The sequence below is a fragment of the Engystomops pustulosus genome, chromosome 3 (genome assembly GCF_040894005.1).
Source record: "Engystomops pustulosus chromosome 3, aEngPut4.maternal, whole genome shotgun sequence".
NCBI lineage: Eukaryota > Metazoa > Chordata > Amphibia > Anura > Leptodactylidae > Engystomops > Engystomops pustulosus.
The window spans coordinates 126179354-126203693 of NC_092413.1; the positions used below are offsets into that span (position 1 = coordinate 126179354).

Here is a 24340-nt window from a genome sequence, read left to right on the forward strand (position 1 = left end):
AATTCCTGTTTAGGAAAACAGTCCAGTATTTCTAACAGTTTCCATGAAGTTTGACCTATTTATACTAACGAGATTAGAGAAATAGGCCAGTACATGTCAATTTATTCTGGAGACCTAACGATTTTACAGAAATAACATAAAAAACAACAAAATCTATTAGAGAATAAAAGGTCCACTGAAAATCATGAGCAAATGATTTAGGCCAGTTATCAGGAACAAGCATTCACAGGAACACTTGTAGAAATGAGCTCTTTCCAGGGTTCTACCTACTGATAAATCCCCCTAACAAGTAAAACCAACATTGTGCAGGGCAATTTGTAGACATCCAAACATAGCTTCTCTGTGATCTGGGGCTGTGACGCAAAAATACTTTGTCTGCAGGACTGCCTGTGTATCAATACATCATGTAGATTAAACTAGAGTTTTAGCCACCAGCAGGTTCGTATGGGGTTTAGGGTCCGAAACTCGAGTCATTTTAAAGTTTAGTAATAGTTTAATTTCCAGAGATGAGACCAGGACTTCTTTCCAACTTCTAGCACATGATATCAAGCTCAAAATGCAATAACTGTCTGTACACCTAGGTTTACTGCACATGTGCAATGTTAGAAATTTCTAAAGTATAGAAGAATAGCAGACACATATTGCCAGATTTAGGAGCTTAAACCATGTTGGTTAAAAGGGTGTTCCCATCTTCAGTATGAAATATCCACAGGACATGTCATAAATGCAGGTCCCAGCTGTGAGAAGATCTCTTGCAGAGGTGCGAACAATGAGAGTTCCCCATGTAGGCCACTCTCCATTCCATCCTATTGGAGTACCCAAGTCAGAACACCTACTTCTGGGACCCGTATCTATCAGGTATTTGAAACATATTAGCCCACATTTATTAAAAACTGTACAAACTGCACTATGAGCAATTTGCCTGTGAAGTGTGCAGGCTGCACCTGATTCATGAATTTCTGGGCACGGTCCGATTGTGCACCGGAACACCCCTTTCTGTACATAATTTTGTGTTATGTCGGGTATAGTGCAGCTGCTACACAAATGTGTCACGGACACTTTATATATATATGTGCAAGCAGTTGGCACTAAAAGAGGTGCAAAGTCAGACAGAAAACTGGTGCAGGAGATTTAATAAATGTGGGCCATTTTTTTGATATGTCATCAATACATTAGATGCATTAAAACAATTTATCACTGGAAGAAGGGGGGAACAGGGGATTTTGTATGTTCTACTATTAAATATAATGAAAGGACTTCAATATAATTGATTAAAAATTTTTTATCACAATGGATGAACACATTTGTTGTTTCCTTTGTAACATGTATTAAACTGCTCTTTGTTTCATTTGAGAAATAGAGATCCTAATAGAATAAGTGAATTACTGCATGGCCCATTCAATTAGTCAGTGAGAACTGAATGCTTTATATTAACAGTGCACATTATATTATCTAATAAGTGTTTATGTATTACAGTCTTATTAAACATATTAGCTTTTTATAATTGAATTTTGCTTTACACTTCATTATTCCGGTATCATATATGCTTCCAATTAGCCAAAGCACAAAACAAGGGGTAATCAGGGGAGAAGGGGGAACTATACTGCGCACTTCCATGTCAGTCACACATCTGGCCATACTTGTTTAGAGATTGATATCATCAGATGCAATTGAAGCAGCCAAAATGTCTATTAGTTTCAATGTGAAAGAGCTGATTTGGCTTTCATTAAAGATGGAGATATTTCTTTTGGCAATCATGCACCAGAAGCACTGTAGAACACATTTTAGGCTACTTCTTTGACCTGATTTTGTGCGTCTTCTGATATTTTTACAAATACAAGTATTCCATTACCTAAATGCTATTATAATGTCCATTCTAGAGTCAGACTATTGTCCTGGTTAAACCTTATATTTAAATGATATGGAGAAGGCAGTAAAGGGATCTAGCTTTTCCCCTGCACTTTATTCATTCAATCAAATATTCTCCCAGTGATTTCTGTTACCTTTTGTATTTTTATGTGTGGAGCATTCAGATTATAAGCGCTACTAAAAAGGTAAATTTATAATATATGCAGTATTATTGACTCTTTAAGTAAATTCTGGCTTTATATTTGATGTGGAATTGGGTCACTATTGCACAATATGATGAAATTGGAAGTGGATGTGTATTTTACATTTCCTGGCTCCCAACCAGCAGCATGGGTCGAGTCCCCAGGGAGGCATCAGCTGCAGCTTGTGTGTGTCTGTGTAACTCTCCTCTCACACTCATGCATCCCCCCTCCGTCATGTAATTACAATTGTTAAGGAGGAGGGGACACAGACACACACACAGGCTGCAGCTGCCCCTCCCCCAGGACTCATGCTGCTGGCAGGGAACCAGGTAATGTGAATTCAACTATTATAAACTGATGAAATGATTCACAATGCTGACAAAGGCATTTTTAAAATCAGCATAGCATAGGCTATTAGAGCCTGTCACCAGCTAAAAACGACATTCCTGGTGACAGGTTTGCTTTACATCAATAGGACAGAAGATCTTATCCATCAGTCCTAACTATGATATGTTGTGTCCCCACAGTCTATTTAATTGCATTATACAAAAAAATCTGGTAAAGGAGATAATGACCTCTAAAGAAAGAATAAAGAATAGAGAATAAAAGAAATAACCATTAGATCACATGACTAAACTGAAGAGAAGGCTCCCTGGAATTTTCAGATACAAAAGTACAACAAAAAAATCAGGAATTTGCTGAATTATACGAAATTATATAGGAATTATTATACGAATTATATGAAAGGAAAACTTTTTTAGAGTGTCCATACACGAAAATGTAGATCCATGAGGCCTTCTGTGTATGAGCAATGATCTTGCTTGAGTTACTGGGTTGAGTTCATAGATGTTTCTATACACATACTTTATTTTTATTCTGTTTTTAATAAAGCAGCATTGTAATTCTGCAATACTCTCTGTCAGCTAAGTTACCCCTTCTGTTTATGTTTGTCCTCTCGGCTTTCATATTTTATTTTCTGCTTCATACATATGTGTTTAAGCCGTGTGGGCCTAATTCAGCCTTGTGTATATATGGCAATGATGCAGCTGGAAAAACACCAGCTAAGAATAAAAATACGAAACGCAGACCAGGATATGGGAACTTAGGCCAGATTTCTATGAAGTCAACGCCAGATGCTGCAATAAACTATGGATAAATTGCCAAAAAGAGCTAAAGCTTGGGGGGGATGAGGAAGCTTTCCCTTCAGCCTGTAGACATCTACAAAAGCCTTCACTCATTCTAGACCCAAATCAGAAGACTTTTACCCCAAACTTAGGTGGTAAAAGTGTGGATTTTGTGTGGAATGACCACATGGACCAGGAGAACAAAGCTCATTGTATTTAGTCTCACTGCATGAGCTAATTGCATAACCGGTAATATTAATAGGAATATAAGAAGTATCTTAACAGCTCTAATTACAAGAAACAGAAAACTTTTACAGTGCAAACTTTAGGTACAAGACCTGAATAGTGTCGCCCATATTATACTTACCCTATTCCTTATAAAGTTTCCTGTTCACCACGAGGAACTGCAGGTCACATGATTCCTGGGTAGCAGAGGGACTTCCCGTAAAGTCCACTCAGGGTCAGAATGGGGAACCTAGGACCCACTATTGAACTAGATTCTGACCCACCTACAACTATATGGGAATATTAAATGCACATTTTTAAGAAATATGCATTTGCATTGCTTTTTGAAACACATTGCAAAGATTGCATTATTAATGATGGTAAAACCATTGATATGTTTTGATTTGTGTTTTTCCTGTTGTGTTTGAAATACGTTTTAATAGATGGTGCAAACGCATAGTGGGCGCTGTTTAACACCTTGTTCACAGGGTGTGACTGAATTGCATTTTGAATCACATTACAAGCACATCCAGAATAACTCCTCGAGCACAGATGATTATTGACCTAAACTTATAGTGTGGGCCTCCTCTCTCCTCCCCCTCATATTGTGGCCCCCATTTCCCCCTAATAATGTGGCTCCTCTTATCTCCCTATCGTATTGTGGACCCTTCTCATCTCCCCCTTATAGTGTGGGACCCTTTTTCCTTCTTTTTTATGACCCCTATCCCCCCATATTGTGGCCCCTCATCTCCACCTCATATTGTGGCTCGTCATATCTCCCACTCATATTGTGCCCACCCTCATCTCCTCATATTGAAGCTTCTCATCTTTCCCTCATATTGTGGCCAACTCTTATAGTGTGGGTCCCCCTTCTCCCCTCATACGATAGCCACCTCATCTCCCTCTCATTTGTGGAACCATCTCTTTGCAGTGTAAAAATAATAAACACCTTTTCACATTACCAGGCAGCTTTTCTCTACTCTTCTTTCTCTGCTGCTGTGTACAACAGGACAGCAGGTGATGACATAAGCACATGCACAGTGATGTTGGTGGGAGCTAACAGCTTTCTGCAACATCAATTATTTAAATGCTATTTGTGTGTGCAGGATGCAGATAGATTTGGATGGAGTGGGGGTGGAGTCAGCAACAATGAAGTGGGGGCAGAGTCAGCATACACACCGTTGGGCCAAACCAACCCTGCATCCAGTGTCCTGCTAATGGAGGGGACCGTGCAGTTATTACTGTATGATCGTATGCAACCCCCTCCATCCACCATAAACCAGCAGGACAAGGTATATAACAGGAAGTTTTGAAACCACGGTTAAGTGGAGCTTAGCATGACCAAATTGGGTGGCTTTGGACGGTAAACAAAAACAATCCTTTTTTCAGTCTTCTTTTTCCTAATCTATGAAATATTATTGCTTATGCAATAAACAATTCTATTTAAATGATATAATACACATTGATGCAGATGTTGATCTTCAACATAATGAAGGCCATCAGTAGGGAAACTTGTGCTACTATGTGAAAGGACATTTATATTATTTCCACTTTTATTAAATAACAAAAAGGAATATTTTACTAAAGAACGCTTAAATGTGTATTTTGGCATGTAAGGTGGACTCTTAAAACTATGAACATCGCCCAAAGAATTAAAATGCCAAGTGTGAGCTATTTTCAGCTAACAGACAGAATAATCAGGGCGTTTTTAGGATGTTGAATGTGAGAACAGATTGTGGGAAATCGGTGGTGGAAACTATAATTCCTACATGACCAAACTTTCAGTTGCATAAGACACTAAAATTTGCTGAGTACACTAGGTTTGGGCAGTTACTATGCATAGAGATGTCATGACCTTTAAAGACGAATCCAGGAAACAACGGCTTTTTTTTTCCAATCAGGTTCATATTGAAACGGTATATTTAAAAGAAAATTATTTACCTTTCTCTATCAAAAAACAAATGATGTTTTCCACCAAGACTTGTCAGTGCAGGCTGGCAGGAGAGCTGGTACTCCAGGGCAGGCTGGCAGGATACCTGGTGCTGCAGGGCAGGCTGGCAGGAGAGCTGGTGCTCCAGGGCAGGAGAACAGGAGAACTGGTGCTCCAGGGGAGGCTGGCAGGAGAGCTGGTGCTCCAGGGAAGACTGGCAGGATAGCTGGTGCTCCAGGGCAGGATGGCAGGAGAGCTGGTGCTCCAGGGGAGGCTGGTAGGAGAGCTGATACTCCAGGGCAGGCTGGCAGGATAGCTGGTGCTCCAGGGCAGAAGAGCAGGTGCTACAGGGCAGGCTGGCAGGATAGCTGGAGCTCCAGGGCAGGCTGGCAGGATAACTGGTGCTCCAGGGCAGACTGGACAGACAGAAATCTCATCTGCACGATCTCACACAGAAATCCAAGATGGCGTCCCGACCCTAAGTCAACTGAAATTGTGTACACCTGGTAGAGACAGGTTGGACTAATAGCTGTGAAATGGTGCATTTTTGTTAATAACAGTGAATTAGAGAATGTGTTATTTTGTTGTCCAGAGTACATATAAGAAACTTGTCTTTGTGGGAATACCTCCTTAACTGCTTTCCTAGACCCTGCAACAAGAAGTGGAAAGCAGTTCCTATTGAACAGAAGGAAATGAGATTAGAGATGAGCGAACACTAAAATGCTCGGGTACTCGTTATTCGAGACGAACTTTTCCCGATGCTCGAGTGCTCGTCTCGAATAACGAACCCCATTGAAGTCAATGGGAGACTCGAGCATTTTTCAAGGGGACCAAGGCTCTGCACAGGGAAGCTTGGCCAAACACCTGGGAACCTCAGAAAAGGATGGAAACACCACGGAAATGGACAGGAAACAGCAGGGGCAGCATGCATGGATGCCTCTGAGGCTGCCTAATCGCACCATTATGCCAAAATTATGGGCAACAGCATGGCCATGACAGAGTGACAGAATGAAGCTAGATAGCATCTAAAACATCCAATAATTGACCCTGACACTATAGGGGACGGCATGCAGAGGCAGCGGCAGCAGGCTAGAGAGTGTCATGGCGACATACCCTAAATGGACTCAGGCTTCAAACCAATGGGTGGCAGAGAGGAACCAAAGGAGGTGAGCAAGAAGCGCTCAAATAATATCAGTACATGATAAAAGTTTGCCAGTATATTTTGTGGATTACACAGCAGGGTGGCGACAAAGTTAACATGGAAGCCATGAAAACAACCCAAAATTCTGCCTGACACAGCTCGTTTGATAAGGGGACCATGTATGGAGGCAGTGAACTAGTAGTAGATTAAAGGTGCTGCAGTTAAAACTATGTTAGTTGGATCTTGGCATGGAGCTGGCGCTCCGCTGCCAGGCGAGCTTTCGCCAATCCAAGCCCCTGTCTATAGGCTACTCCCCAAACAGCACTTCTAAGAACCTTTTGTATAAGATCAAGTGTAGTAGCGTTCTTATAAGTTTAGGATATGGCGGGTGAGGGGAATGTAAACAGATGCGCAAGAAGCGCTGAAATAATATCCCTAAATGGTAAAAGTTTGCCAGTATATTTTGTGGATAACACAGCAGGGTGGCGACAAAGTTAACAACTTTGATGTGGAATCCATGAAAACAACCCAAATTTCTGCCTGACACACCTCGTTTGATAAAGGGACGATGTATGGAGGCAGCTATATGGACGACTTTTGGAGGTAGCAATGGAGACAACGTGTGGAGGCTGCTATGGAGACAATTTAATTTGGATAGTGCCTGTATGTGGCAGTCCCAAACATTTTTCAAACCAGAGGAGCAGGTAGGTGGCCCTCCAGTAAAATGGGATAGATTGAGTGCCTGTATGTGGCAGTCCCAAAAATGTTTCAAACCAGAGGAGCAGGTAGGTGGCCCTCCAGTAAAATGGAATAGATTGAGTGCCTGTATGTGGCAGTCCCAAAAATTCTTCAAACCAGAGGAGCAGGTAGGTGGCCCTCCAGTAAAATGGAATAGATTGAGTGCCTGTATGTGGCAGTCCCAAAAATTGTTCAAACCAGAGGAGCAGGTAGGTGGCCCTGCAGTAAAATGGAATAGATTGAGTGCCTGTATGTGGCAGTCCCAAAAATTGTTCAAACCAGAGGAGCAGGTAGGTGGCCCTGCAGTAAAATGGAATAGATTGAGTGCCTGTATGTGGCAGTCCCAAAAATGTTTCAAACCAGAGGAGCAGGTAGGTGGCCCTCCAGTAAAATGGAATAGATTGAGTGCCTGTATGTGGCAGTCCCAAAAATTGTTCAAACCAGAGGAGCAGGTAGGTGGCCCTGCAGTAAAATGGAATAGATTGAGTGCCTGTATGTGGCAGTCCCAAAAATGTTTCAAACCAGAGGAGCAGGTAGGTGGCCCTCCAGTAAAATGGAATAGATTGAGTGCCTGTATGTGGCAGTCCCAAAAATTGTTCAAACCAGAGGAGCAGGTAGGTGGCCCTGCAGTAAAATGGAATAGATTGAGTGCCTGTATGTGGCAGTCCCAAAAATGTTTCAAACCAGAGGAGCAGGTAGGTGGCCCTCCAGTAAAATGGAATAGATTGAGTGCCTGTATGTGGCAGTCCCAAAAATTTTTTAAAACAGAGGACCGGGTAGGTGGCCCTCCAGAAAAATGGAATAGATTGAGTGCCTGTATGTGGCACTCACAAAAATTGTTTCAAACAGAGGACCGGGTAGGTGGCCCTCCAGAAAAATTAAATGCATGAAGTACTATAGCAAGAGCCAGTGGGCCCTGTCAAAAAATAGCCATTTTCCTCTGCTTTACTGTACAAAGAGGAGGAGAAGGAGGAAAATGAGGAGGAGGAGGAGGAGTGGATCAATTATTCAGGTTGAGCTTCCTTCACCTGGTGGAGATTGGAAATTCTGAGAAATCCAGCCTTTATTCATTTTAATAAGCGTCAGCCTGTCAGCGCTGTCAGTCGACAGGCGTGTACGCTTATCGGTGATGATGCCACCAGCTGCACTGAAAACCCGCTCGGACAAGACGCTAGCGGCAGGGCAGGCAAGAACCTCCAAGGCGTACAGCGCCAGTTCGTGCCACATGTCCAGCTTTGAAACCCAGTAGTTGTAGGGAGCTGTGTGATCATTTAGGACGATGGTATGGTCAGCTACGTACTCCCTCACCATCTTTCTGTAAAGATCAGCCCTACTCTGCCGAGACTGGGGACAGGTGACAGTGTCTTGCTGGGGTGACATAAAGCTGGCAAAAGCCTTGTAAAGCGTACCCTTGCCAGTGCTGGACAAGCTGCCTGCTCGCCTACTCTCCCTCGCTACTTGTCCCGCAGAACTATGCACTCTGCCGCTAGCGCTGTCAGAAGGGAAATACTGTTTCAGCTTGTGCACCAGGGCCTGCTGGTATTCATGCATTCTCACACTCCTTTCCTCTCCAGGGATGAGAGTGGGAAGATTTTGCTTGTACCGTGGGTCCAGGAGAGTGAACACCCAGTAATCGGTGCTGGAATAAATTCTTTGAACGCGAGGGTCACGGGATAGGCAGCCTAGCATGAAATCTGCCATATGCGCCAGAGTACCAACGCGTAAGAATTCACTCCCCTCACTGGCCTGACTGTCCATTTCCTCCTCCTCCAACTCCTCCAACTCCTCTTCTTCTGCCCATACACGCTGAACAGTGAAGGACTCAACAATGGTCCCCTCTTGTGTCTCGCCAACATTCTCCTCCTCTTCCTCCTCATCCTCCTCCACCTCCACCTCCTCCGATATGCGCTGAGAAACAGACCTCAGGGTGCTTTGGCTATCAACAAGGGAATATTCTTCCCCCGTCTCTTGTGACGAGCGCAAAGCTTCCGACTTCATGCTGACCAGAGAGTTTTTCAACAGGCCAAGCAGCGGGATGGTGAGGCTGATGATGGCGGCATCGCCACTGACCATCTGTGTTGACTCCTCAAAGTTACTCAGCACCTGACAGATATCAGACATCCACGTCCACTCCTCATTGTAGACTTGAGGAAGCTGACTGACCTGACTACCAGTTCTGGTGGAAGTTGACATCTGGCAGTCTACAATCGCTCTGCGCTGCTGGTAAACTCTGGATAACATGGTCAGTGTTGAATTCCACCTCGTGGGCACGTCGCACAACAGTCGGTGAGCGGGCAGTTGGAGGCGGCGCTGCGCTGCCCTGAGAGTGGCAGCATCTGGGCTGGACTTCCTGAAATGCGCACAGATGCGGCGCACCTTCGTGAGCAAATCAGACAGATTGGGGTATGTCTTGAGGAAACGCTGCACTATCAGATTTAACACATGGGCCAGGCATGGCACATGTGTCAGTCTGCCGAGTTGCAGAGCCGCCACCAGGTTACGGCCGTTGTCACACACAACCATTCCCGGCTTGAGGTTCAGCGGTGCCAGCCACAGATCAGTCTGCGCCGTGATGCCCTGTAATAGCTCTTGGGCGGTGTGCCTTTTGTCGCCTAGGCTCAGCAGTTTGAGCACCGCCTGCTGTCGCTTAGCGACGGCACTGCTGCTGTGCCTAGAGCTACCGACTGATGGCGCCGTGCCCACGGATGGTAGTTCGGAGGAGGAGGTGGAGGAGGGGTGGGAGGAGGAGGAGGCATAGTAGGCCTGAAACACCTGGACCGAGGTAGGCCCCGCAATCCTCGGCGTCGGCAGTATATGAGCAGCCCCAGGGTCAGACTCGGTCCCAGCCTCCACCAAGTTAACCCAATGTGCCGTCAGCGATATATAGTGGCCCTGCCCGGCAGCACTCGTCCACGTGTCCGTGGTCAGGTGGACCTTGTCAGAAACGGCGTTGGTCAGGGCACGGATGATGTTGTCTGACACGTGCTGGTGCAGGGCTGGGACGGCACATCGGGAAAAGTAGTGGCGGCTGGGGACCGAATACCGAGGGGCGGCCGCCGCCATGAGGTTGCGAAAGGCCTCGGTCTCTACTAGCCTATAGGGCAGCATCTCCAGGCTAAGCAATCTGGAGATGTGTACATTAAGGGCTTGGGCGTGCGGGTGGGTTGCACTATATTTGCGTTTCCGCTCCAGCGTCTGGGGTATGGAGAGCTGAACGCTGGTGGATGCTGTGGAGGATCGTGGAGGCGACGATGGGGTTTTTGTGGCAGGGTCCTGGGCAGGGGGCTGACTAGCAGCTGACACAGGGGAAGGAGCAGTGGTGTGCACGGCCGGAGGTGAACGGGCTTGTTGCCACTGAGTGGGGTGCTTAGCATTCATATGCCTGCGCATACTGGTGGTAGTTAAGCTAGTAGTGGTGGAACCCCTGCTGAGCCTGGTTTGGCAAATGTTGCACACCACAGTCCGTCGGTCATCCGGTGTTTCCTTAAAGAACCTCCACACTTCTGAAGATCTAGCCCTCGCCGCAAGAGCCCTCACCACGGGAGCTTCACTAGTTGACAGTGGCGCTGATGCACCAGCTCTGGCCCTGCCTCTCCGTCTGGCCCCACCACTGCCTCTTCCAACCTGTTCAGGTCGAGGACTCTCCTCCGTCTCAGAAGCACTGTGTTCACCCGGCCTCTCAACCCAGCTTGGGTCTGTCACCTCATCATCCTCCGATCCCTCAGTCTGCTCCCCCCTCGGACTTCCTGCCCTGACAACAACTTCCCCACTGTCTGACAACCGTGTCTCCTCATCGTCGGACACCTCTTTACACACTTCCACTACGTCAAGAAGGTCATCATCACCCACAGACTGTGACTGGTGGAAAACCTGGGCATCGGAAAATTGCTCAGCAGCAACCGGACAAGTGGTTTGTGACTGTGGGAAGGGTCCAGAAAACAGTTCCTCAGAGTATGCCGGTTCAAATGGCAAATTTTCCTGGGAGGGGGCAGACTGGGGGGGAGGAGGCTGAGGTGCAGGAGCTGGAGGAGTGGGGATTTCGGTGACATGGGTGGACTGCGTGGAAGACTGACTGGTGGTGGACAAATTGCTCGAAGCATTGTCAGCAATCCACGACATCACCTGTTCGCACTGTTCTGGCCTCAACAGTGCTCTACCACGAGTCCCAGTAACTTCAGACATGAACCTAGGGAGTGTAGCTCTGCGGCGTTCCCCTGCTCCCTCATCAGCAGGTGGTGTCTCACCCCGCCCAGGACCACGGCCTCTGACCCCTGCAGTAGTTGGACGCCCACGTCCCCGCCCTCGTCCTCTACCCCTAGCCCTCGGGTTAAACATTTTTAAAATGAGAGTTATAACTTTTTTTTTTTTTTTACTTCTTTTTGTTTTTTTTTGTGTTTTTTTGTGTTTTTTTTTTTTTGTGTGTTTTTTGTTTTTTTTTGAGTTTTTAAAACCAAACAATCCTATCCTATTGCTATGGCTATTTTCTAGCCAAGTATCAAAGGAAGCACACTACTATGCCAGATGAGATGACACTGAGTTAGTGCCTAATAGAAATCCAACCCCTACTGAATTTTGCCACTTCGGCCTTTGCTATGGATATGTGCGCCACTAAGCGCAGAACACAGCGGTCGCAAGTCTCACTACAAATTGCTCAGAATTGGCAAGTACATGCACTGCAGAAACTACAGCCACCAGCAGATCAACCAGAAATCAAATATATAGAACGCTACTGTAGGCTTCAAGAAGCTGTTTGTATTCTCCTATGGCTATTTTCTAGCCAAGTATCAAAGGAAGCACACTACTATGCCAGATGAGATGACACTGAGTTATTGCCTAATAGAAATCCAACCCCTACTGAATTTTGCCACTTCGGCCTTTGCTATGGATATGTGCGCCACTAAGCGCAGAACACAGCGGTCGCAAGTCTCACTACAAATTGCTCAGAATTGGCAAGTACATGCACTGTAGAAACTACAGCCACCAGCAGATCAACCAGAAATCAAATATATAGAACGCTACTGTAGGCTTCAAGAAGCTGTTTGTATTCTCCTATGGCTATTTTCTAGCCAAGTATCAAAGGAAGCACACTACTATGCCAGATGAGATGACACTGAGTTATTGCCTAATAGAAATCCAACCCCTACTGAATTTTGCCACTTCGGCCTTTGCTATGGATATGTGCGCCACTAAGCGCAGAACACAGCGGTCGCAAGTCTCACTACAAATTGCTCAGAATTGGCAAGTACATGCACTGCAGAAACTACAGCCACCAGCAGATCAACCAGAAATCAAATATATAGAACGCTACTGTAGGCTTCAAGAAGCTGTTTGTATTCTCCTATGGCTATTTTCTAGCCAAGTATCAAAGGAAGCACACTACTATGCCAGATGAGATGACACTGAGTTATTGCCTAATAGAAATCCAACCCCTACTGAATTTTCCCACTTCGGTCTTTGCTATGGATATGTGTGCCACTAAGAGCTAAACACAACGGTAGCAAGTCCCCCTGCTAATTCCTCACAAAATGGTAAAAGATGCAAATTAAAATAAAAAAAGTATAACGTTATTGTAGCCCTAAGAAGGGCTGTTGGGTTCTTTGAGAATCACTCCTGCCTAACAGTAAGCTAATAGAACACCCTAACGCTTTCCCTGACCAGCAGCAGCTCTCTCCCTAGCGGCATCCAGAGACAGAATGATCCGAGCAGCGCGGCCAGCGGCTAGTCTATCCCAGGGTCACCTGATCTGGCCAGCCAACCACTGCTATCGACGTGTAAGGGTACCACGTCATGCTGGGTGGAGTGCAGAGTCTCCTGGCTTGTGATTGGCTCTGTTTCTGGCCGCCAAAAAGCAAAACGGCGGGAGCTGCCATTTTCTCGAGCGGGCGAAGTATTCGTCCGAGTAACGAGCAGTTTCGAGTACCCTAATGCTCGACCGAGCATCAAGCTCGGACGAGCATGTTCGCTCATCTCTAAATGAGATAAAGAGTGTGCAAGTGAGAATGCAGCAAGTGAGCTTTTAGCCTCTGTGCCACATTGAGGCTCCTAATCTCCTACAATATTAGTTCAGAAGTGAGACCTTAGCTTAAAGGGAACCTATCACCACATTTTCACAAATACAGCTAGTGACAGCATCCAATAGAGCCCTATTCACTAACTGAGCTTTCTCTCAATGTCAGAAAACAGCAGTATGTCCTAGCAGTGAGACCTGTCAATCAGGAACAAGGAGGCAGGGCAATGCAAGTAAAATTTACTATGCATGACTCATTAAGTGTCCTTGGACTCACATAAGGTGAGTTGCATATAAGTTTACAAACTTATTTTCTAACATTGCAGCCTTGGAAAGGAACCATAAGGGCAAAGATTTTTAATGAAGTATTTATTTTTGTGTGGGTTAATTTGCATTGCAGGTTCCCTTTAAGGCATTGACAACCAGGTAAAATATATAGCAAACCTAGCAGCAATGTTATCCTGGGGTGTAGGGTAAAATTATATTGTGTATACATTTCGGCAGCAAGTGGTGGTAATAATCAGCCACAATACATTGTGGCTCCTCCCATGTCTGGCATGTGGTTTTTGTTGTTATTTTTATTAAATACATTTAACATACTTGTCAATATAACACAATGTACAGAACATAAGCTGCAGATGTTTAAATAAAAATCTAGGACAATCTGGAGCATTTTTGTGAGGGCAAATAAGGATTTCATAACAAAATTAAAAATATGTGTTAAATCATCCCAAAAAGTTGTTTCACACATAGCATTATCATTGTCATATTTCTACAATAAAGAACATTCTGCATAAAGAACATTAAGCTTGTCTAGATTTTATATGCCACGCAAAACATAGGTTTATTATTATTGCTTGTTAATCTGTAACTAGTAACTGTTATTTTTTTAATCTTTTTTGTTGAGCACAATGAACCCTCCGGCTATCCCTACACCAACTACCGTATATAAACCTTCCTTTTCAGGTACTGCATCGGTTGCGGTTGCTGGTCTTCTGGCGGCTCTTCGTATAACAAAGAATAAATTGTCTGACCACAAAATTTTGTTCCAAGGAGCTGGAGAGGTATATTTTCAACAATGTGATATCCTGTATACGTTTTAATTACTTTATATTGTTTTAATTTAATTTCTTTATAATAAAAAGTGTACTTTTAATAAAAAATGTTTTGCTTGGTCTGAATGCTGGAGCTCCTTTTTGATATTTTCAACAACCCTTTTTGGTACATCTTATTTTCTTTAAATGCAAATATTAGAGCAGGTTTAGTACTCATAATTCCATAATGTCAGAATTCTAGTCCCATGTGTTTTACATATTAAGACACTTTTTGCACCTGGCTATACTAGGGATTGTGGTCAGGTGAGAATGACTAATTGATCAAAGTGCTACCGTGGGCCAGAGCTTGACAAAAAAATTAGTCTAAAATAAGCCGACCCTTAGTTTCCATATCGTTAAGCAATATGGTCTTAAGATGCACTGACTTTATGGTACAGCATGGACTACTGTGATACATGGACTATTTTTTTAGAAAGCATTAATACAGTTGCCACAGTGTATCTTTCCCATCAAAAGTTTCCATATGCCGTATATATGGAGAGCAAAGGATCACAGAATAGTGCGCACCATATAGTGATTCCATGACCCATTCTGAAGTCCAGCATACACCAGCTGCCATGCGTTCTTGGCTATTCATATATTCAATATTCAGACATTTGAATGATAACATGTAAAATATAAATGTAAAATAATGATGGTGCCTATATGAAGATAATTTCTGGCAAGCAATATCAGTGACCAATATTTAACAATTATCATATTGTATTTCCAGTAAACATTAATTTGTGTAAGTCACTACATAAAAGATGTGTATGTGGGCTATGTAACATTTAATAGCATACTTAATAATGTATTCAATTAAAGGCTGCCATGGGAATTGCTGACTTGATAGTCATGGCAATGGAGAAAGAAGGGACACCAAAAGATGAGGCAATTAAGAAAATCTGGATGGTGGATTCCAAAGGGTTAATTGTAAAGGTAAGATAAATAATTTAAAAAACATGACTCAATATATATTAAAACCAACCAACTACAACTTTTCTGTCCTGAAATAGTTGTGGCCCTACAAAGGGTCTAATAGGTGAACTGTCAGAAAGTATTTAAATTATTCATTCTTTTTTTGCTCATAAACATACACTCTGCACCCCATCTTAACAGAAAAAAACAGAAATGTAGATTGTACATTGTAGAAATGTTAAAAAAAAAAAGCTGAATCATCACATGATCATGATTCAGACCCTTTGCTGTGACACTCATATTTAACTCAAATGCTGAAGGAGAAGAACCATGTCAAGGAAGAGCAGAAGGAAATCCTCCTGATCCTCCTCAAGATGGTTCTTCTCCTTCAGTCGAGTCCTGCTGTGTTTAATTAAACTGATTAAACTTGATTAGGAAAAGTACACACCTATCTATATAAGACCTCACAGCTCAAAGTACATGTCAGAGCACATGACATTCATGAGGTATAAGGAACTGCCCAAGGAGCTCAGAGACAGAATTGTGGCAGGGCACAGACCTGGCCAAGGGTACAAAAAAATTTCTGCAGATAGAAAATACAGATAGTGGCAGGTTCCTATGGCGCCTTAGCAACTATCTGACCCCCTTCTTTTAGTTAAAAATTGTTTCCCTCGGATCCGAATAAATTCAGCTTTAAACTTGCCTGGTATCTAGGGAGCTATAGAGTGAGTCAGGGGGTGTGGCCTAATGTCATGCGACCAGGATGACATAATTGCAGGTCCTTTTGCCTCCTAACATTATCAAACTGTAACCCATGCACATATCTGACCACAAAAAGGCATGTCTGCATGGACTTCTACTCCTCTCAATGCAGCCTGTTGTGATTTCATGTGATATGATATCCTGTGATTTCATGAGATATGATATCCTGTGATTTCACGAGATATATGCATGGTATTCAATTTTCTAATGTTAAGAGGCTAAAGGGCCTGCAATGATGTCACCCTGGTTACATGACATTACTGCTGCATGCAGAGAAAGCATGGGGAGGAGCTGCTGGATTCAGCCTGAGAAGGCCACACCCACCTCTACTCGCTATAGACCTCCTTGAATACTAGGTAAAATTAAAAAGTTGAATATATGGGAATCTGAGGGGAACAATTTTTAGCTAAAAGACGGGTATCAGTTAGTTACTAGTGCTCTATGGGAACCTGGCACTAGCTGTATTTGTGAAAAATGTGGTGACAGGGTCCCTTTAATAAACTGTTAAGGGTTAAGGGAAAGGGTTAATACATTAAGCCATTAGAAAATAAAATCGTTACTGCAAAAATCAAGCTCTCATGTGTTTTCTGGAATTATAGCATTTAAAAAAGGAAAAAAAGGCTAAAAAAGGCCTTGCACTTATGGTATTAAAGACAAAAAAACAAAGGAACATAACCTGATGACAAAAAAAACATAAATACTCCTTGTTTACATAATAGTGTAATAGATTATACTTCTACATCACATTTCCATCTTGGATTTTATATTCCAAATCCAGACTTTTGAAGCTGTGAGTGAACACACTTGTTGTCCATTTGTTTGAAATGAAAGAGATATATTTGTAGTTAAACACTGTGACATTACCAGCTTTGTAATTAGTGGTTTCCTCTGGTCCGACTTTAATGTTAATCTGAAAATACACCACCTATATATGTCACAGACATCTAAGCTTGTGGCTTATTTTGTATTGTTGGCTTCTGAAACACACTGCAAATTCTCTCTTGTCTGCTTTTTCATCACATGTTCACTGGAGACCCTCTTGAATTTACAGCAGTTCTAGAATCAGCTCTAACCTTCAGTTCTACAAAAAGAGCATGTTCCTGTGTTACTCGTCAGACACAATTGATTTTTATATATATATCTATGGGAAGGGATGGTATTAAAAACAAATATTTCACTTACCCTGCGCTTCCGCTTTAGGACTTCTGATCTTCATCTGCTTTTTCCTGCTGGATTGTGAATGTCACACAGGTCCTGCTACAATTAATCAGTAGTCTCCGTGGACCATGGGACTTCACTTCCTCTGGCATCTCAAGTGACATCCCATGGTGTGCCCGTGAACCCCCAGCACTTCCAGGCACAGGAGCTGAAGTTAAATTTTTTTCATGTTCAATTTGTTTTTGTTTTTTTAATCCATTCCTGTCCCTAAGGAGTTTTCAAACATTCCTGGAGAAAAAACCAACTGCTAGTGTGAGCAGATTATGATATCGGGAACATAGCTGACCATTGTATTGAAATTGTGGTGGCTAGACCTTCCATATTAAGTGGGACTGAACGTATAAACTTAAGGTCCAACCAGCTCAGATCATGATGGCAAAAATTAGGGAAAGTAAATATTAAGCAGGGAAATTTTAGATTTTTACTTTAAGGCCAGAAGATCTACTGCCATATAGGTGTCCCCTATCTCTGTTCAAAACATTTACAAATTTGTAAGCTCTCTTATGTACATGATCAGCTTTAAACTGTACAAATTACACGAAGCACACAAAAATAGTTAAATATAAAGTGAATCTTATGATAACACTTTATTAGTTTATATAAAATTAAAATATATATAGAAAAACATGCTTAAAAAAATGGAGGAGGAGATTACCTAGCCATCCAGCTACAGTATATCTCAACTGAGACAGCCCCCAGCAGCTGATCTGAAGTTTAAACTCCCTCAATCCCTACTTTCATAATTAGAGATGAGCGAACATGCTCGTCCGAGCTTGATGCTCGGTCGAGCATTAGGGTACTCGAAACTGCTCGTTGCTCGGACGAATACTTCGCCCGCTCGAGAAAATGGCAGCTCCCGCCGTTTTGCTTTTTGGCGGCCAGAAACAGAGCCAATCACAAGCCAGGAGACTCTGCACTCCACCCAGCATGACGTGGTACCCTTACACGTCGATAGCAGTGGTTGGCTGGCCAGATCAGGTGACCCTGGGATAGACTAGCCGCTGCCCGCGCTGCTCGGATCATTCTGTGTCTGGATGCCGCTAGGGAGAGAGCTGCTGCTGGTCAGGGAAAGCGTTAGGGTGTTCTATTAGCTTACTGTTAGGCAGGAGTGATTCTCAAAGAACCCAACAGCCCTTCTTAGGGCTACAATAACGTTCTACTTTTTTTATTTTAATTTGCATCTAGTACCATTTTGTGAGGAATTAGCAGGGGGACTTGCTACCGTTGTGTTTAGCTCTTAGTGGCACACATATCCATAGCAAAGACCGAAGTGGGAAAATTTAGTAGGGGTTGGATTTCAATTAGGCACTAACTCAGTGTCATCTCATCTGGCATAGTAGTGTGCTTTGATACTTGGCTAGAAAATAGCCATAGGAGAATACAAAGAGCTTACTTACGCCTACAGTAGCGTTCTATATATTTGATTTCTGGTTGATCTGCTGGTGGCTGTACTTTCTGCAGTGCATGTACTAGCCAATTCTGAGCAATTTGTAGTGAGACTTGCGACCGCTGTGTTCTGCGCTTAGTGACGCACATATCCATAGCAAAGACCGAAGTGGGAAAATTTAGTAGGGGTTGGATTTCAATTAGGCACTAACTCAGTGTCATCTCATCTGGCATAGTAGTGTGCTTTGATACTTGGCTAGAAAATAGCCATAGGAGAATACAAAGAGCTTACTTACGCCTACAGTAGCGTTCTATATATTTGATTTCTGGTTGATCTGCTGGTGGCTGTACTTTCTGCAGTGCATGTACTAGCCAATTCTGAGCAATTTGTAGTGAGACTTGCGACCGCTGTGTTCTGCGCTTAGTGACGCACATATCCATAGCAAAGACCGAAGTGGGAAAATTTAGTAGGGGTTGGATTTCAATTAGGCACTAACTCAGTGTCATCTCATCTGGCATAGTAGTGTGCTTTGATACTTGGCTAGAAAATAGCCATAGGAGAATACAAAGAGCTTACTTACGCCTACAGTAGCGTTCTATATATTTGATTTCTGGTTGATCTGCTGGTGGCTGTACTTTCTGCAGTGCATGTACTAGCCAATTCTGAGCAATTTGTAGTGAGACTTGCGACCGCTGTGTTCTGCGCTTAGTGACGCACATATCCATAGCAAAGACCGAAGTGGGAAAATTTAGTAGGGGTTGGATTTCAATTAGGCACTAACTCAGTGTCATCTCATCTGGCATAGTAGTGTGCTTTGATACTTGGCTAGAAAATAGCCATAGGAGAATACAAAGAGCTTACTTACGCCTACAGTAGCGTTCTATATATTTGATTTCTGGTTGATCTGCTGGTGGCTGTACTTTCTGCAGTGCATGTACTAGCCAATTCTGAGCAATTTGTAGTGAGACTTGCGACCGCTGTGTTCTGCGCTTAGTGACGCACATATCCATAGCAAAGACCGAAGTGGGAAAATTTAGTAGGGGTTGGATTTCAATTAGGCACTAACTCAGTGTCATCTCATCTGGCATAGTAGTGTGCTTTGATACTTGGCTAGAAAATAGCCATAGGAGAATACAAAGAGCTTACTTACGCCTACAGTAGCGTTCTATATATTTGATTTCTGGTTGATCTGCTGGTGGCTGTACTTTCTGCAGTGCATGTACTAGCCAATTCTGAGCAATTTGTAGTGAGACTTGCGACCGCTGTGTTCTGCGCTTAGTGACGCACATATCCATAGCAAAGACCGAAGTGGGAAAATTTAGTAGGGGTTGGATTTCAATTAGGCACTAACTCAGTGTCATCTCATCTGGCATAGTAGTGTGCTTTGATACTTGGCTAGAAAATAGCCATAGGAGAATACAAAGAGCTTACTTACGCCTACAGTAGCGTTCTATATATTTGATTTCTGGTTGATCTGCTGGTGGCTGTACTTTCTGCAGTGCATGTACTAGCCAATTCTGAGCAATTTGTAGTGAGACTTGCGACCGCTGTGTTCTGCGCTTAGTGACGCACATATCCATAGCAAAGACCGAAGTGGGAAAATTTAGTAGGGGTTGGATTTCAATTAGGCACTAACTCAGTGTCATCTCATCTGGCATAGTAGTGTGCTTTGATACTTGGCTAGAAAATAGCCATAGGAGAATACAAAGAGCTTACTTACGCCTACAGTAGCGTTCTATATATTTGATTTCTGGTTGATCTGCTGGTGGCTGTACTTTCTTCAGTGCATGTACTAGCCAATTCTGAGCAATTTGTAGTGAGACTTGCGACCGCTGTGTTCTGCGCTTAGTGACGCACATATCCATAGCAAAGACCGAAGTGGGAAAATTTAGTAGGGGTTGGATTTCAATTAGGCACTAACTCAGTGTCATCTCATCTGGCATAGTAGTGTGCTTTGATACTTGGCTAGAAAATAGCCATAGGAGAATACAAAGAGCTTACTTACGCCTACAGTAGCGTTCTATATATTTGATTTCTGGTTGATCTGCTGGTGGCTGTACTTTCTGCAGTGCATGTACTAGCCAATTCTGAGCAATTTGTAGTGAGACTTGCGACCGCTGTGTTCTGCGCTTAGTGACGCACATATCCATAGCAAAGACCGAAGTGGGAAAATTTAGTAGGGGTTGGATTTCAATTAGGCACTAACTCAGTGTCATCTCATCTGGCATAGTAGTGTGCTTTGATACTTGGCTAGAAAATAGCCATAGGAGAATACAAAGAGCTTACTTACGCCTACAGTAGCGTTCTATATATTTGATTTCTGGTTGATCTGCTGGTGGCTGTACTTTCTGCAGTGCATGTACTAGCCAATTCTGAGCAATTTGTAGTGAGACTTGCGACTGCTGTGTTCTGCGCTTAGTGACGCACATATCCATAGCAAAGACCGAAGTGGGAAAATTTAGTAGGGGTTGGATTTCAATTAGGCACTAACTCAGTGTCATCTCATCTGGCATAGTAGTGTGCTTTGATACTTGGCTAGAAAATAGCCATAGCAATAGGATAGCATTGTTTGGTTTTAAAAACTCAAAAAAAAACAAAAAACACAAAAAAAAACAAAAAACACAAAAAAAAACCAAAAAAAGTTAAAAAAAAAAAAAAAGTTATAACTCTCATTTTAAAAATGTTTAACCCGAGGGCTAGGGGTAGAGGACGAGGGCGGGGACGTGGGCGTCCAACTACTGCAGGGGTCAGAGGCCGTGGTCCTGGGCGGGGTGAGACACCACCTGCTGTTGAGGGAGCAGGGGAACGCCGCAGAGCTACACTCCCTAGGTTCATGTCTGAAGTTACTGGGACTCGTGGTAGAGCACTGTTGAGGCCAGAACAGTGCAAACAGGTGATGTCGTGGATTGCTGACAATGCTTCGAGCAATTTGTCCACCACCAGTCAGTCTTCCACGCAGTCCACCCATGTCACCGAAATCGCCACTCCTCCAGCTCCTGCACCTCAGCCTCCTCCCCCCCAGTCTGCCCCCTCCCAGGAAAATTTGGCATTTGAACCGGCATACTCTGAGGAACTGTTTTCTGGACCCTTCCCACAGTCACAAACCACTTGTCCGGTTGCTGCTGAGCAATTTTCCGATGCCCAGGTTTTCCACCAGTCACAGTCTGTGGGTGATGATGACCTTCTTGACGTAGTGGAAGTGTGTAAAGAGGTGTCCGACGATGAGGAGACACGGTTGTCAGACAGTGGGGAAGTTGTTGTCAGGGCAGGAAGTCCGAGGGGGGAGCAGACTGAGGGATCGGAGGATGATGAGGTGACAGACCCAAGCTGGGTTGAGAGGCCGGGTGAACACAGTGCTTCTGAGACGGAGGAGAGTCCTCGACCAGAAGAGGCAGTGGTGGGGCCAGACGGAGAGGCAGGGCCAGAGCTGGTGCATCAGCGCCAAATGTGTCAACTAGTGAAGCTCCCGTGGCGAGGGCTCTTGCGGCGAGGGCTAGATCTTCAGAAGTCTGGAGGTTCTTTAAGGAAACACCGGATGACCGACGGACTGTGGTGTGCAACATTTGCCAAACCAGGCTCAGCAGGGGTTCCACCACTACTAGCTTAACTACCACCAGTATGCGCAGGCATATGAATGCTAAACACCCCACTCAGTGGCAACAAGCCCGTTCACCTCCGGCCGTGCACACCACTGCTCCTTCCCCTGTGTCAGCTGCTAGTCAGCCCCCTGCCCAGGACCCTGCCACAAAAACCCCATCGTCGCCTCCACGATCCTCCACAGCATCCACCAGCGTTCAGCTCTCCATACCCCAGACGCTGGAGCGGAAACGCAAATATAGTGCAACCCACCCGCACGCCCAAGCCCTTAATGTGCACATCTCCAGATTGCTTAGCCTGGAGATGCTGCCCTATAGGCTAGTAGAGACCGAGGCCTTTCGCAACCTCATGGCGGCGGCCGCCCCTCGGTATTCGGTCCCCAGCCGCCACTACTTTTCCCGATGTGCCGTCCCAGCCCTGCACCAGCACGTGTCAGACAACATCATCCGTGCCCTGACCAACGCCGTTTCTGACAAGGTCCACCTGACCACGGACACGTGGACGAGTGCTGCCGGGCAGGGCCACTATATATCGCTGACGGCACATTGGGTTAACTTGGTGGAGGCTGGGACCGAGTCTGACCCTGGGGCTGCTCATATACTGCCGACGCCGAGGATTGCGGGGCCTACCTCGGTCCAGGTGTTTCAGGCCTACTATGCCTCCTCCTCCTCCCACCCCTCCTCCACCTTCTCCTCCGAACTACCATCCGTGGGCACGGCGCCATCAGTCGGTAGCTCTAGGCACAGCAGCAGTGCCGTCGCTAAGCGACAGCAGGCGGTGCTCAAACTGCTGAGCCTAGGCGACAAAAGGCACACCGCCCAAGAGCTATTACAGGGCATCACAGCGCAGACTGATCTGTGGCTGGCACCGCTGAACCTCAAGCCGGGAATGGTTGTGTGTGACAACGGCCGTAACCTGGTGGCGGCTCTGCAACTCGGCAGACTGACACATGTGCCATGCCTGGCCCATGTGTTAAATCTGATAGTTCAGCGTTTCCTCAAGACATACCCCAATCTGTCTGATTTGCTCACGAAGGTGCGCCGCATCTGTGCGCATTTCAGGAAGTCCAGCCCAGATGCTGCCACTCTCAGGGCAGCGCAGCGCCGCCTCCAACTGCCCGCTCACCGACTGTTGTGCGACGTGCCCACGAGGTGGAATTCAACACTGACCATGTTATCCAGAGTTTACCAGCAGCGCAGAGCGATTGTAGACTGCCAGATGTCAACTTCCACCAGAACTGGTAGTTAGGTCAGTCAGCTTCCTCAAGTCTACAATGAGGAGTGGACGTGGATGTCTGATATCTGTCAGGTGCTGAGTAACTTTGAGGAGTCAACACAGATGGTCAGTGGCGATGCCGCCATCATCAGCCTCACCATCCCGCTGCTTGGCCTGTTGAAAAACTCTCTGGTCAGCATGAAGTCGGAAGCTTTGCGCTCGTCACAAGAGACAGGGGAAGAATATTCCCTTGTTGATAGCCAAAGCACCCTCAGGTCTGTTTCTCAGCGCATATCGGAGGAGGTGGAGGTGGAGGAGGATGAGGAGGAAGAGGAGGAGAATGTTGGCGAGACACAAGAGGGGACCATTGTTGAGTCCTTCACTGTTCAGCGTGTATGGGCAGAAGAAGAGGAGTTGGAGGAGTTGGAGGAGGAGGAAATGGACAGTCAGGCCAGTGAGGGGAGTGAATTCTTACGCGTTGGTACTCTGGCGCATATGGCAGATTTCATGCTAGGCTGCCTATCCCGTGACCCTCGCGTTCAAAGAATTTATTCCAGCACCGATTACTGGGTGTTCACTCTCCTGGACCCACGGTACAAGCAAAATCTTCCCACTCTCATCCCTGCAGAGGAAAGGAGTGTGAGAATGCATGAATACCAGCAGGCCCTGGTGCACAAGCTGAAACAGTATTTCCCTTCTGACAGCGCTAGCGGCAGAGTGCATAGTTCTGCGGGACAAGTAGCGAGGGAGAGTAGGCGAGCAGGCAGCTTGTCCAGCACTGGCAAGGGTACGCTTTACAAGGCTTTTGCCAGCTTTATGTCACCCCAGCAAGACACTGTCACCTGTCCCCAGTCTCGGCAGAGTAGGGCTGATCTTTACAGAAAGATGGTGAGGGAGTACGTAGCTGACCATACCATCGTCCTAAATGATCAC

General features: G+C 44.9%; 1 protein-coding gene across 1 annotated transcript in view; it reads left to right on the forward strand.

Moving 5' to 3' along the window:
- ME1 (malic enzyme 1) overlaps positions 1–24340 on the forward strand; it is a 216632-nt gene that overhangs the window by 173953 nt on the left and 18339 nt on the right. The window contains exons 8-9 of the mRNA XM_072142033.1: positions 14183–14280; positions 15136–15249. Coding sequence (XP_071998134.1) covers positions 14183–14280; positions 15136–15249 — 212 coding nt within the window. The remainder of the gene's footprint in view (positions 1–14182; positions 14281–15135; positions 15250–24340) is intronic.